The following is a 15,944-nucleotide window of genomic DNA, read 5'->3' on the forward strand; positions in this document are numbered from 1 at the left end:
GGAGATGACCAAGGTTATTTTGTCATTTGAATTGAATGATTCTCTGGAAATACAAGAATATTTTCTTTATGCTACTGCCAATCAAATCAACTCTGTGAGCAAGTTTTTATAGAAATTAATAAAACTGCCTTCGTCACTCAGTTTTATTCCTGTTCCGCCTACTTTTGAACACGTATGATATGAATTATGCATAGAGATGGGATTTGAATTTAAGTTCAAAAAAATCATTTACCTGCATATTTATTATGGAGGTATTATGGAGATAGAGAAGGGTTTCACCTTGATAAGATTCAGAGCAGAAAACATGCCAGTAAATTTTAGGGTATCTTTCATTACACTTTCACCCAAACTGGCAATCGATTACTGATCTTACTTAGTATTAATTGATTATTAATTTTAACTGCCAATGCAAATTATGTTCTTGATTGCAGTTAAGATATTCTCAAATTAAATTGCTGCAAAGGGAGAATCAGATGCAATAAATATACTGGCCTTCCTCTCCCCTGCAGCAAACCAAATGAATTCATTATTGCCTTTTTAGTATCAGAAGTGTTGCTCCAATATTACCAGCTACTTGTGGTTCTAACAGTGTTTTGTTAAGATTAGACTTGGCTTCCTCTTTCAACTCCAGTTAATCTCCTGCCAGTTGGCTAACAGACCAGTGAATAGTAAACACCATGCTCCATAAGCATTTGCAGCTTCCACCAGGCTGCAAAGAATCCCAGGAAAAAAAAAAAAAATAAAAAAAAAGCATGGAGGGGGATGGGGTGGGCAGGGGCGGAACATCCACCTTTACTATGCTTCTTCATCACCTGACATGTAAAGTCACTAAACAAAATTAGTAATTTCCTAAGTGATCAGAACTATCTACAGCATAAAGTGTCACATCCCATTACAAAATCAATTTTGCAGCCCTTCTCTTTTTAATTTTACTAAGCTAACCAGCCAGAAAATCATGAGGGTTAGAAGAGAATGTAGAGATGGATCACTCACTGCCCATACAGCACAACGTGGGGCAGCAGGCATCTGATGAAGCTAGCAGGTAAAAACACTCACGCACACATATTTAACAGGTCTCTTAAATTATGATAATGATGGCAAAGTTCTTAACATGTTTTGTGCTCAGTTTTGGCAAATTTTTATTGCACAATACGGAAAGCTGACAAGCAAATGTTCTCCATCAGGAAAACAAACTGTATACCAGATCAGAATTGTGGTTCATTAATCTAGAAAACATGTCAACAGGCTAAAAAAAAAAAAGAAATCAGTACTCATCCATGGCAGACTTTATCTTGAGGCCTTATAAGCCTTACCAAGATATCCATTTTCTCTGCAAAAGTATAAACTTATGTAATACCACCACATTAAAAAAAAAAAAAAAAAAAAAAAAAATCAATGTATGCCAAAGGAATTGAAATAAATTCTGGCCCAAAGCATGTTCTTAAAACACTCTCATTTGTCCACAATGTTAGACTGGTGCGGTATACCTAATAAATCAGAAACAGCAAACACTATCTTGCATGTATAGAGAATCTGAAAGAGGTACTTTCTCAAGTTTGAATAAAATTCAAACAACTCATCTCCAAAGAATATCAGCAGCTAGAAGGTCTCACTATCAGCTGAAAGCTGGTCAGCCTTATTTATGGCCAGCTCACAATTTACAGTCAGCCTTACAGAGAAGGGGTATGAAAGTTCACTCCTTTCAACACAGTATTAAATTCTTTTGCAGCTAAACACAAAATAAAATCACATAGCACATTCTTTGATGCTGGCAGTGTGCCTCCTTTAACATGGATTATTTAAAGAAAAATCAATACGAATATTATTTCAGAAGTACTTTAAAGATGATACCAGACTTCTTATTCCATGGATATTCATTAAGTCTTGCACACTTCTTTATTTCCATTCATTCATGAGTGCAACATTGTTCATTGAAAGTAATTTATTTAGATTAGATTGGAATACCTGCATTTCATTTGTGAGCTAATCCCAACTTCTTTACATAAATTCATTATCTACTAATGTCAGCATTTGAGTTTTTTAATAAATTAACAAATGTCAATGAACAATTCACAATTTGTGGTGACTGATCTTGTTGACCAAACCCCCTCAGTCACACGATGCTATGCTGCCTTGTTTGAAAATATAAAATCAAGACATTTGTAGAACATTTTTGTTTATGCAGTATTCAGTTCTGCTGAAGTCTGTGAAGCAATCAGGGTCATCTTCATGAATAAAACCACAATCAATTAAGTATTTTAAGATGCAGTATCAGTTTCCAAAGGCAGTGAACCTGGCAGACATGGATATGCTTTAAAGATTAACAACTGAAAATAAGTAACAATATTGGTGTGTTTATGATGATCTGAATTTAGAACAACTATGAATACTTGCAAGAAGGAAAAATTATTGTGAGGGGTGGAGGGAAACCCCATTTTAGGATGATGCCTCTTCCTTAAACACAAGAACTGCTTTTTTTCATGATGCCTGGAGAAAGGCCAGAGGAAGATGCATCACATGTTTCTAGTGAGGAGAGTTTGGGGAAAAGGACTGTGGAGATTACATCAGTTCTGAGGTAAAGTCGCAGTCCTGGCATCTTATCTGTGGCATATGGATGCTCACAGCAAGGTATGCATTGGAGCACAAACTATACATTTGTTGAAGGGCTTAAATTTTAACATTGTTGTTTTTGAGGCTATGCATTATAAATCTGGGACTTGCTTTTACCACTGCTTTATCCCCCCTGAAAAGCCATGATAAATAGATAGTAACTGTCAAAGGGCAGCATGGTTTATAATATTTTTCCTCAAAGAGGTTCCCATTTTCCTTATCTTTTATTCGACATTTTGTGGTTCTTGAGTTCTAGCACAGATAACTGCATATGTGAAAGGAGGACAACTTATAAGCTACAGCATTATGTTTTTCAGGTGATTACTTCACTTGTGTCAGAATTAGCATACAGTTCCCACCATGTAATTTGGTGGTTCACACCAAGAAATTTCTCTCCTGTTATCCCCTGCAGATGAAACTTCAAAGAGACAAAAGCTTTGGTTGCCACAGATTGAATGGTCCCTTTCAAAGTCTATTACTGTAGGGTCTCCTAACTTAGAATTACTTTACAAGGAAAGCAGCAACATCTCAGCAATTGATTCTCAGGGCAACAGATGCAAATATTGTCCCTGTGTTCTGATAGTAAACTATGACAGTAATGACACCATTTTTGCATTCATTTTATGACCAAAAGATACATTTCAATGTGTATTGGTATAGTGTTATATCACCACTACTCCATCCTTCTGTTTTAAACATTATATAGTCTAAGAAATTGAGTACATACAATGTATATGTTAATCAAAAACCCCACACTTGAAGTCTTGGGTAGCTCATTCTCAATGATCTTTCCCACTGCATCATGCTAACAGATCTTAAAAAAAACATAGCTAACCAGGAAAAAGAAGTAGGGTTCCATGTGCATGACCACAACCTTCCTACACACTCCAGTAAACTCAATAGAAATGTAAATCTGTTCTTAAGACATAAAATCCTCAGCAGTTACAGTACATTTGGGCTGCTCCAAAGCATGCTGCTAGCTAAGATACCATTCTGAGCAGAACCTTCCCAACTAACCCCCCATCACAACAAATCATGCATTTACCTTCCAAAACAGATCTTATTTCCTAGGTCAGAAAGAGCTGGGAAAATGTCACAGGCAACAAATTGCAGTCTTGGAACAGAGCAAGGAAGAAGTACTCTTTTCTTGCCTTGTTCGCCTAAGTTTCTAGAGGTTTAAAAGCTACCACAGATAGACTCTGGAAAACACGTCCTATGCACTTTTGCCAAAAGAGGGGTCACTCTGAAAGACCTTTCTTAATGTTGAGATACAAAAGTAAGGCAAAGGCGGTAAGATGAAAACAAGCTTCCACAACACAAAAATTCCTAAACTAATGATTCCCCAGCTCAGATTTCACAGTGTGCTAGCTCAGACTCCAAAGAACAAGGAAGGGGGAAAAAAATCCTCATAAATTAGAGATTAGCTTAGTTTTAAAAGCAGTAACCAGCAAGTCAAAATGCATTTTCTGGTGATTACTGACTGGCTGAGAATACCGACAATGCAAGGCCAAATGAAGGATCACTAACAACAAACGTAGGAGTATTTCCAAGGTATCAATGACTGGTTGCAAAAGCTGTCATTTTTACCCATTTTTTTAAATGGAGGAGATACGGAAACTATAAATATTGAAAAAGACATTAGAGAAATCAAGAACCAAAAGCAGCATCACCACTTGGAAATACACAGAACTTTTGGTTACCTTTTCTCAGAAAGAGCATCACTGTACTGTAAAATGGATATTTGTTGTGAAATCAGTGATTGTTCAAATAATAAAGGTCTGCTTATTGTGAAGAGAGGAAGCATAGTAAGAATGCCTAAATGAAGAAGTCAACAGCAAATACTCAAGTTTATATGTTGAAATTCTTCTTTGTTGTGAAAGCACAAGGGAGTCCATGTTCTTTCTGTTACGCATTCTTAAATCCTGCTAATGGTTCATATGTATTGTACACACCTAGATGAAAATAGTATTTGAATCTACACACTTTTTTCCACACAGCGTGCAGGGTCAGAAGATCACTTTTCCAAAGCCTGGCCAACCTTCTGGCTAGCAGAAAACCACAGAAGAATCTTTCAGGTTTATGGCAATAAAGTCAGGTCAATTTGTTGAACTATAAACAAAATTAGGGCTGGAGATGACTTTTTTTATTTCCTGATTGACCTTTCAGACCATATTCAGGAAGGTAAAACTTCTTTGATCTGAGTGACTGAAGAGCTAGACCTTCTAGCAAGTACTTGGACTTCCACAGATGGGGCGCATGCTACAGCAAACAGTGAATATTTTTTCACAGACCACCATTCATAACTGATGGTCTTTTCAAATGTGGCTATTCACTATGTGAGCAAGTATTTAAACATCTGTTACTGGGAGAATTCTGCCTATGAAACTGTGTCCATTACAATACTATGCACATTTGGACACACATCTCAAGACACAGCGGAATGAATATGCATTTGCTTCTCACACCACAAGGCCTCAGTAAATTTACCCACCCTCCATCCAGAATCATACAGGCTTATTACACAATCACACTCAGGGAAATACTTTCAACTGAAGTTGAAAATACTTACTCAATTTCAGATGTACTGTCTCTGTAACAAGCTAAAATAATGACTTTGTTATATCTGACCACTGCAATGTTTTTCAAGTATGACAATTCTTGTATTAACACAAATGATACCATTACTTTCAACTCCTAAAAGCTCCATGTGCAAAAAATTTTTTCAGTATTCTTAAGAGTACTTACTTCAAGAGCTATTCATTTTCTCCATTAGAAATACATTTTTTTTTCATTAAAAAAGATAATCAAAACAAATCACAAAAACACATAGTGGCTGACAGAAGAAATAACTTGAAAATAAAGAAATAGTAATAAAAATTGTATTAGAGAATTGTTAATAGCTCTTTTTAAGTATAAGCAAGCTGTGATAATTACATGGAATTATCATCTATTCATTCCAGCTACTCAAAACTGTTCCAGCCCTCCTTTTATAGAAAAAATGGTAATGGCTCAATTTATTGACAGAACAATGCACTGAGTACATAGATAATGCAATCCTCTGCAACAACTAACTACTCCTTCACTGCCCACTCTAAGTACCAAATTTTGATTTATATAATATATATTCCCTTTAGCTTCCAAGTTAATTAAAATTGAGCAGACAGACACTGACCTGTGCATGATGTGGAATGCATGATATCACAAGCATCCTATTAATCAACTTGCAGATCAACTACAGTTAGATTCAAACACAGTATACTAGGACATATAATCTAGGTATGCACTAGCAAGCAGTGCAGTGCAGTAGGAGCACACAAGTGTTACAGACGCTGGCAATGTGCAGGTTTTACATCAGATAAGCCTGATCTGGTCCTGTGAACTGATTGTTAGAGTGGACTAAGTGCTCCTGAACTGAATCTTCTGGTTCAGCTACATTCAGTCTGCTCTGTGTACTCCAAGAACATCCCTTGATGCAAATGGCAAAGCACAGCGAGAAGGGATAATTAGGACATTTGTTTCATAAATAGTCACTTCCGATCCAAATTAAATTGTGTAGTGTAGACACAGTGTAGACACACCCATAAATTGCCTTTTAAAAATAGGAATGGTGCAATACAATGTTACAAATAAAATCTTAGTGCTTCTTTAACTGGAAATACGTAAATACATGCCATTATCAGTAGTCTTCTTAGGTTCATATTCAGAAGAAGAAAAGTTTGTTTCAAGTTATTTTTTATATAATACACTCATGACTTAGGTATTACTGACTGTACTAAAAACCAAATAATCTGTTTATGTACAGAGGAAGCAGGGCAGTTTCTTCCATAGAAAAAAAGCATTAACATATTCCTGAAAGAAGACAGCTACAATAGTGTTAGCTTCTCTTATGTGACTGTTCACAAGCATTGACAGCTAAACACTTTGGCCATAGCTGATTGAACCAAACCTATTTTCCATTATGGCATGATGGAAACAATGCCTCACTCACAGTATTAATGGGAATCAGATGTACACACAAGCCAGTGAAAAATGCATATTTTATCACCTGTTTTCTGAAACCTAGTGAAATAGGTATTGAGTTTGAAGTTCAACGCAAAACTCCTGGCTGCAGCAGAACAGTGGTTTTGCCACAAATCCCAACTGTAAAGGGATTTGAACAACTGTCCATAAAACTTAAAACTCATTTTCTAACAAGAATGGAATGTCAACTGTGCCAACAAATACTCAAAAAAGCTTTCTTCTTTTCTACTAAGAAACATGCAGAGAGAGATAATGTTTAAACAAGTAACTCAGTGCCTAAGATCGGCGTTTGGACAACAGAGTCAATAACAATCTCCCATGGCAAGGTTCAAAATATGTACCCTAAGAGCCCATTTGTCTCCATGATGAGAGTGCCTCAAGTGAAATGGTATGTCTACTCTCAATTGTTTTTTTTTATTTACAGAATGGTTGAGGAAATTTTCTTTTCTTCCTTTTTCAACAACGAGGTTTTTAGTTCTGAATTAACCAGCTGTCGAACTGAACCAGACAAAACTGAAGAAAATACTCTCCCTGCACTAAGTGAAGAATTTTAGTTGTCAAAGCCGGGGCTATACATTGCAAGGTCCGGTTCCTCGTACTCAAGCAAGGAATTTCATCCAGGACATTGGCTTAAAAAGGTACAGACATTTGGTCCTTCATATTAATTTTTACTTAGAACTCTCTGTAGATCAACATGTTCTTTCTGGCCAATTTAGCATTGAATTGTCTCCTCCACAACAGCACTGCTTCAGTAGAAGAAGAAAAGGTTGTGCTCACCGTAGAATAGACTGCAGCCAAATACTTAGGACATTTTTCAAGGGGAAAGATGAGGTGGACAGAATCCCTTCAAGATGAAAAGGAAATGCAAATCTTCAACTAGGGCTATGCCAGCTGGTGCAATGCACAAAGACAACCATTCTCCACATTCATCTGCCACCTTGGCCAGCACCAAAACAACAGTATGCTCTCTGTATCTCCTATCTTCCTACCTCAAAGCAATGTACCTACTACAACAGTCCCAAATTAAGACTCAGACCTACCTCTTCAACTACCTCCGCTATCAGCAGGAACTGCCTGCATGAAAATGCTTGCTGCTTGCCTGAAGGTTCGAGAGTAACAAGCAAGTTGCAGTTTGCAGCACAATGCGACCCAGAGAACAGTTAAACCTACACAGGCAGTTTCTGCTCAAAGATAATTCTCATCCTGGATCAGCGAAGCACTCCACGCTCACATTCAGACAGCTAGCACCATGTGCATTCAGCAGCATGCCTGCATCTCTCTGGAAAATCTTCAGGTCCAGTACAAGTCACAAACAAGTAATCAAAAGTGTTACTGAAGGTGGGACCGACCTACTTTAAATGCACGCCAAAGCAAAATGAGCAAGTGATTTTCAAAACAAACATGGCAAACAGTCTGTATAACAAATTACTCTTGAGATGAACAGAAAAAAGGCCCTTTTTTTTTTTTTAATGAAGGAATGGAATGGAAAATAATTTATATACTTTCAAAGCAAAAACTGCTTGAACTTCAAAGCATCAAGTGCAAAACCAATCCATTTCTATAAAGCGACGCTTATACAAAGGAGTTACTTGATTTCATCTACTACTGCCATTACAAAAGTAGAGGCTACTATGACAGCCTTATAAATAGGATTGACAGAGCAAGACGTGATTCTGCACACTGAAATCTTGAATTCAAACCACACATTGGATTTAAACTCTTTCTGTGCTAAGAACTCGAGGACAGAAACCACCTATGATTCAGCTCATGCTGTCAATTCAAGGTAAATTGCAAGTACTGAGCGCCTTTCAGTTTCAGGTGCTCAGCAAGGATCACACAACTGAAAGACTGCCCACGAAGGAAAAAGTAACCTTGGCACATCCTGATTTGTCATTCGTACATAAATAAAAATGCCTGTAACGTTTTTGCTTGTTTTTTCTACTACTATTATTATTTTATTTAACCTTTGAAACTGAAAGAAAGCCCTAAGGATTTGGTTGGAAATACTTCCAGATGCTCTTGACCATTTAACTGATATGTAATACACCTACAATAATAACATTAGACAGTTTCAACTCAAATAGTTAAATAGTTTAACAGAGTTAGGCAAAAGAGTGTATGCTAAGTAAAACACCGTAACTAAAGTTCCAAGAAAGAGAAATTCCTTTTACACAATACTATAGAGTATCAAAAAAATTGTTCCTGAATTTCCTCATCACTCAAATACCATTTTTAGACTAATCCTGAATTCAAAAACTCTGTACCAAATAGCATAGGCTATATAAGACTAACAAAAGTGTTTAGTCTTTAAGGAACACACCAGTTTAGAACCTAAAATTATTAAAACCTTTTTCCAAGGGAGTGTGGGAAAAAAGCTTTTAAATGAAACACACTCAGAACAAAATTCCAATGTCCACAGTTGACCAGTGTTGCAACCTTCAAAGCAGGAATAGATATTCCTTGTAAAACAAAGACCAAAATTTCATCTTTACATCATTTTGAACTACAGTTACACAGTACACAGAAAACTCCCTTGTCAGAAATGGACTAAAGGGAAGTCTCTAACAGTGGCCGAACACTGATGCTTCAGGAAAAACATAATAGAGCAAACCTGTATCAATACTATCAAAGAATATTCTCATAATATTCAACAACTTCCAGTTCAATAGTTAGTATCTTCATGTTTAATCAGTCTTAATGGATTTCCTGAATGTAAACTTGCCTAGTTGTCCATTAAACCCATGCAAGCTTTTAGCGTCCACAGAATCCAGTGGCCAGGAGTTCCTCCACTTTACATGCTGAGCTGAAATAGCCTTACCTCCTGTGGTTCATTTTTGACTTGCCAGTTTCGTCAGATGCCCTGTAGAGCTCGCATCAAAGAAAACAGCAAACAAGCACCTCTAACCAGGTATTCCATCCACACCACACGTGTCTCCAGGGATCTCTGTCTTAACCTCACCACAGGATTTACTAGGGAAAGAAAACAACTAAATGGTTTCTCCACCACATTCATTTATCTAAACTGAATTTCATCCACCATTTAAATAGCCTGTCAGTCCACTAAGGTCTTTCTGCAATTCTTCATAGGCAATACTGTCTTTATAAATCTCAATAATTTAGAAAGACCAGCAAATATCACCCTCCAGCCCCTTTATTTATGAGCATGTTGAGCAGCAGAAATGACTGAACAGATCCCTAGAACTCCACTGTTGAAAGATGACTGTTTACTCCTGCCCAAGTCTTTTAGGCATTTACTTTCTCGCTAGCAGGACCTTCCCCTTTTTCTCCCATGACTTCTTAGTCAGTCATACAAGCAAGAATTACTGACTATGATGGCTTAGGGATTTGCCAGACATACTTTGCAGAAAGGGCACTCCTTCCAAAGGGGAACTCCCATATGGCAACACCTGTCCAAATGCAGGTCTTTGCAGTCTGACAAAAGACACTTTCCAATCCCTTTATTTTAAAGTAGTGTCTCCTGTTGGTTATTTTGGTATATTATTTTGATTTACTGCATCTAAAGGGATCACATACTCACATTTTGCTGTCTCACCTGATATAGTTTCACCACCACTAACCTAAGCAATAAATCTTTTGTAGATGTACTCAAAATCATCTCCAAAACTAAACAGTTGGAGGTAAAATTGGAGTTGGAGAAAGTTGGAGAAAACAATACAGTTTTATATTACACTTAGGAACCAAGAGGGATTGTTGGATCTCACTTACAGATTTGCTAAGATATAACTGGGCTATCAGAGGGGGTCTGAGATAAGCATCAGCTCTCTGGATGCTGGCTCTGAAAGGATCTTAAAGGTAGCCTTGGGCAACAAAGCTGGTGAAGGGTCTAGAGAAGAAGTCTTATGAGGAGCAGCTGAGGGAACTGAGGTTGTTTAGTCTGGAGAAGATGAGGCTGAAGGGAGACCTTACTGCTCTCTACAACTACCTGAAAGAAGGCTGTAGTGAGGTGGCTGTTGGTCTCTTCTCCCAAGTAACAAGTGATAAGACAAGAGGAAATGACCCCAAGTGGTGGCACAAGATCTCACTGCCATATCCATTAGTGCAACCTTCCCTCGGAGCACGTATTTCTCCCTTCCCTACCTCACTGTCTTTGATTAAGATGGTTCTTATCTCCCATTTTCTTTCTGCTTTTGTTTTAAATTTTACTTTCTAGTTCTATCCAACTGCAAAGCAAACTCAGTGGCTTGCATCTCCACACTAGCTGGGTGTGGTTATCTTCCTCTTCAAACCTTTTGTTAGGGTTTCAGCATCTACTGTTTCACCTTGCAAAGCAGAAAACGAAAGCTGAGGTGCAGTGGGTTTAACTCTTCCTTCCTCAGACAGCAGAATTCACATTTTAAAACCGCTTCCCAAGCTACACAATAAACACATGAAGTATCACCAATACAGACTACTGTTAAACAAAGCCCACAGTCACTAGCACCCATGCTGAAAGGATTCTAGACAGACCACACATAACAGTATTAATCCAGGTGACAGAGTCGATATGAACTGCTGTTATTCAGCAGTACACACTTTTTTTCCCATCAGTTCTGGTCACAAAACTGACACGATATTTCCTGCTTTATGTTTCTGCATAGGTGTACAGTGAAGTCAAGTACAAACGCGCTAAGTGTACATAAACCTATGCCTATCTAAACCTGGCTAAAACGAGTAGCAAAAATGGCAAAAATGTAGCAGCAGATGCTTAGGACCTAGCCAGCAAGCCAAGAATTATATACTATATTGTATTTCTACAGCCTTTCCTGACCCTATCAGTTACTGTACAGGAAGCACAGGTAGGTATGCTTTGTACTAGTAACTTTCATTGCATGCCCTTTCTGCAAAAATACTGTACCAAGGTAACTATGTTACTACCTGCACATTTCCCACAATCATCCAGGAGTTTAATACACTATCACTGGCAAAATTAACAATTGCTATTTGCTACCTGCTGACTTACAGATTCAAGTCATCTACCAGAAACCTTTAAAAAAGATGTCATTTTCCACTTTTTTTTTCCATGTAATTTTTTACCCACAAATTCAGCACGAACCAACAACTGTATGTAAAGAGTAAAAATTGCACATCAGATATAGTCAACAGCATTTTACACTGGACTTCAGTTTTAGAAAACCCGAACACTTGGGGCCTTTAAGCTGCCAGGCAGAAGCATCAGGGCAGTAGTGCAGAATTCATGAATGAACACGTACCGGCTCACTCATCTGCACTACACTCCAATGAAAAGACTGCTTAGAGGCCTATTCACAGACTCCTGTCTCCAGAGGGAGTTTTGTCAGAGCAAGGTCTCAAGGTGCTGACAACGGCGATAATGATAAAACATCTCCTATGAAGCGAGGCTACGAATAAGCTGGCATTTTGGTGCTCTTGAAGTGAACCCCACCATTCAGCTGATAAAGTGTTAGGTCTAGAGTGTGCAAATACACAGATACCCTGACTAACGTAAAGCAGCTCATGCAGACCAGCGTTTACCGAGACTGACTGACGCCTTCTCCTGAAAATCACTCGCTTCTTTCGGCATTTGCACAGCTTGGCTCCCGGGAGGGACGTTTCTCCTTCCAAAGCCTACACGCCGCGAAAGCCAGCACGCTCGCCGGGTGCCGTTCACACAAACCAAAGTTTTGCCCTCTCTCCACAACGACGCAGCGCCGGCGGGGAGGGCCGACCCAGCCCCGGCAGCCCCGGCCGGGGGGCCACCCCCGCCCCGCGCCCCCGCAGCCCCGCATCGGCCCGGCCCGGCGCCGCCTCACCGTCCCAGCTCGGACTCCAGCTCGAAGTAGTGGGCCAGGGTGTCCTTGTTGGAGCCGTCGATCCAGTAGTCGGGCGCGGCGGACCCTGCGAGGCCGGTGGCCGAGGAGCCGGAGGAGGATGAAGATGAGGAGGACGAAGATGAGGAGGAAGGCATGGTGACTTTCAGCATGCCGGGACGCCTGCCGGGGGCTGCCCCCTCCTCCGCACCGGCTGCAGAAAGCAGAGCGACAAGGTGGCTGGCGGCGGCGGTACCTCACCTCCCTCCCTCCCTCCCTCTTCCCTCTCCCTCCCTCTCCCCCTCTCTCCCGCGCTCTCTCTCTCTCTCTCTCTCCCCCCCACCTCCTCCACCACCACCACCACCACCACCACCACCACCACCACCACCACCACCTCCTCCTCCTCCTCCTCCTCCTCCTCCTCCTCCTCCTCCTCCTCCTCCTCCTCCTCCTCCTCCTCCTCCTCCTCCTCCTCCTCCTCCTCCTCCACCACCACCACCACCACCACCTCCTCCTCCTCCTCCTCCTCCTCCTCCACCACTCTTCCCCCTCCCCCTGCCCCTGCCCCCTCTCTGCCGTGCCGGACCGGGCCGGGCTGGAGCAGCAGCAGCACGAGCGACAACAGCGGCGGCGACAGCGGCTCCCCCCAGCCCGGAGGAGCGGCGGGGGCGCCTCTGGCTGGGCGTGTCCGCAGCTGCTGGCGGGGCGGAGCGCGGCGGGGCGGGGCGGAGCTGGGGGGCGGACGCGGCGACGACCGTCGCGGTGCAGGGAGCCGCCCTGGGCGGGGGTCGCGCCGCCCCGGCCCCCGCCCAGCCCCGCCGAGCCGGCTGCGGTGGGCAGGCTCTTGCCCCGGGCCGGCAGGGAACGAGCACCGGGGCTGGCCTGAGGCGGCGGGCGCTCTGCGACCTCGCTAAAAACATCCTGGCACAAGCGGGAGCGCAGCCGCCCGCAGCCCCCTGAACGGCGGGACCGAGCTCCACGCGGGGCGGGGGACAACTTCACGAAGCGAGGAATGGCATCCCGAACTGGAGAGACTGCTGCAATTTGGGCCGGGGTCAAGCGGCCCGAGACGGACCGGCCGGCGATGCGGCCGGGAAGGACGGCAGCCCGCAGCGAGGTGGCCGCCACGCCGTTGGGCTGCACCATTTTGCCAGCTCCAGAGCTGGGATCGGTTATCAGGGTGCAAGACGGGAGTTCAGGGTTTCTCTCTCGGCGTTTGCTATGAATTTGGGGAGGAGGGTGTGGAGGCAGAGACTGAACAGGACAAATAGCAGTGGGAAAGAGACTGACAAATGCTCGAGCATGACTGCAAAAATAAAATAAAATAAATATATAGCCTGCCTTCCCACTACAGAACTAAAAGAAGCCATAAAGAAATAAAACTGCCATAGAAGCATAGAACAGTTTCGGTTGGAAGAGACCTTCAAGATGATCGAGTCCAACCTTTGTCCCAGCTCTACCAACACCACTAAACCATGTCCCTAAGTACAACATCTACCTGCCTCTTAAACACCTCTAGGGATGGTGACTCCACCATCTCCCCGGGCAGGCTGTTCCAATGCCTGGCAACCCTTTCAGCAAAGAAATTCTTCCTAATATCCAGCCTGAACCACCCCTGGTCATGCTGCAATGCCACTCTTAACAGGTTATGAAATCTGCAGGTTATGAAATGCATGGAATTATAATAAAGTATAGTCTATCTCTGACTGTAAAAACCTTCGCCAGAAGTGTCTATATAAGGGCAGTTTCTGTTGGTGTAGTGGTGAAATAAAACAGCAGCAGTTGTGTGTGCCTCGCATGCATAGTATGCCAGATCAATCCTACTCACATCCTCTCCCTGCTATTACACCCACTCACACTGTCATGCAAGCGCAGGCAGGAGGTAAAATGGACCATGTGCAAGCCTGTGCAGCAGAAGCAACAGAAGTATTGTCCTCTAATTTTCAACCACAATCCACTAGCCTGTTTTTACACATTGTATTCTTTGTGCAGATAAAGCACAGTACCCTGTTCAGTGTTACGTTAATCCAGGCATATTAATGTTTTCCAAGGTGTTTTGTTTCCCTCATAAACAAGTCTGTCTCTAACTGTTCCCTAGCTTCCTTACAGTACCCGGAGGGATCAAGTAATCTTAACTCTGAATCTCCTAATTTCTCAAAGACCTAAAAAGAGAAATGTTCCTCTCTGCTTAACCAGATAATAGAAGAAATATCTGCTAATCTGGTCTTTGTTAATGGTAGAAAAGGATAAAAGACATAAATGAGATAGATAAAAGAGAGATGATGCCCTTTCCTTTCAAGTTTACTTTTTGCCATTATAAAATTAAAATGTAGATCCCCATCATTATCTGAGATTTTATCATTTTCAAATCTATATTTGAAAGCTAGGAAAAAGGTCCTATTTTGCAAACCAAGTTCTATGCAAGCCAGTTTGACAGGAACTCCAAACTTCCTTTGAGACAAACTTTGTGCCCAGAGCACCTACCATAACAGGGCTGAGATCAGCACCAGAGCAGCAGACAAGCAACCTTTTCACTGTTGCTCATGTCTCCTTCTAACTCCCCATTTTGCTCTGTCTCTGCCGGTCAGCGTGAACTTTTCTTTGTAAAGCTTTGGTTGCTAGGTGACATTTTTTCCTCTTTTCTTATGACATATTCCGACAGCATCTCCTGGGAGAAGACATGGTCACTGATGATGAAAATCACAGACACACACACACAAAATGGCCAATCAGCACACTTAGAAGACAGAGGTATTCCACATCATATTTTTGTTTAGTCAAATACCTGACATATTATGTAACCCAAAGGGCACATATATTTCTGTTGTGGTGGGGGTTTTGCAAGGTTTTGGTTAAGATTGATTTTATCCAGGTACCAGCAATCAGATTTACATCTCAGATGATCTAGAGATGCTTACTATGAGCCTTCGTGTGCTCCCTGCTAAATGACATAGCACCAGGGGACCTTTAGTTTTATTAAGATACCTATGTGAAAGGCATTTGACTTTCCTTAAAACTCTGTCTCAAAGTAAGCTGGATTGCACCATGCTGGCAACCTAGTACTTGAAAACTGATTTGACCTTATTCTCCAGGAGCTCCACTTCCTTAAAAAATTAAAATAGTAATATCTAAATATGTCCATACGGAATTAAAGAAAGTCTTCATGTTGCACACTGCATGTAAACAGCACATGAATGCCTCTCAGTCTTCAGGAAACCAAAGGCAGCATTTCAAATGTGCGGTGCTCGACTCATGTCTATGTTAACAATGTGAACATTTGCACTGTCATTATTGGACATGAAACTAAATCACTGATAAAACTTAATTTATGTATTTGTGACATACTATGTACGAAATTATTTTATGGAGCCACAAATATCAGATTACAAACTCAGAAGAAAAACACAGGTTGAGGAAGCATGCATCTTTTGCAGAGGAAGCAGTTTTTATGAACAAAAAAATACATGCAAGCAATGCCCACCCTCCTGCCCCTCTCCTGCCACCCGCAAATTTAAACCCAAAGCAGGAAGTCAATCTAGTGTGTTGGCA

General features: G+C 41.2%; 1 protein-coding gene across 1 annotated transcript in view; it reads right to left on the minus strand.

Annotated features, from left to right (window-relative positions):
• Positions 1–12,568, minus strand: part of CAMK4 (calcium/calmodulin dependent protein kinase IV) — a 177,197-nt gene extending 164,629 nt beyond the window's left edge. The window contains exon 1 of the mRNA XM_086479497.1: positions 12,399–12,568. Coding sequence (XP_086335623.1) covers positions 12,399–12,568 — 170 coding nt within the window. The remainder of the gene's footprint in view (positions 1–12,398) is intronic.
• Positions 12,569–15,944: the final 3,376 nt, after the last annotated feature.

The sequence above is a fragment of the Leptosomus discolor genome, chromosome Z (assembly GCF_034619465.1).
Source record: "Leptosomus discolor isolate bLepDis1 chromosome Z, bLepDis1.hap2, whole genome shotgun sequence".
NCBI lineage: Eukaryota > Metazoa > Chordata > Aves > Leptosomiformes > Leptosomidae > Leptosomus > Leptosomus discolor.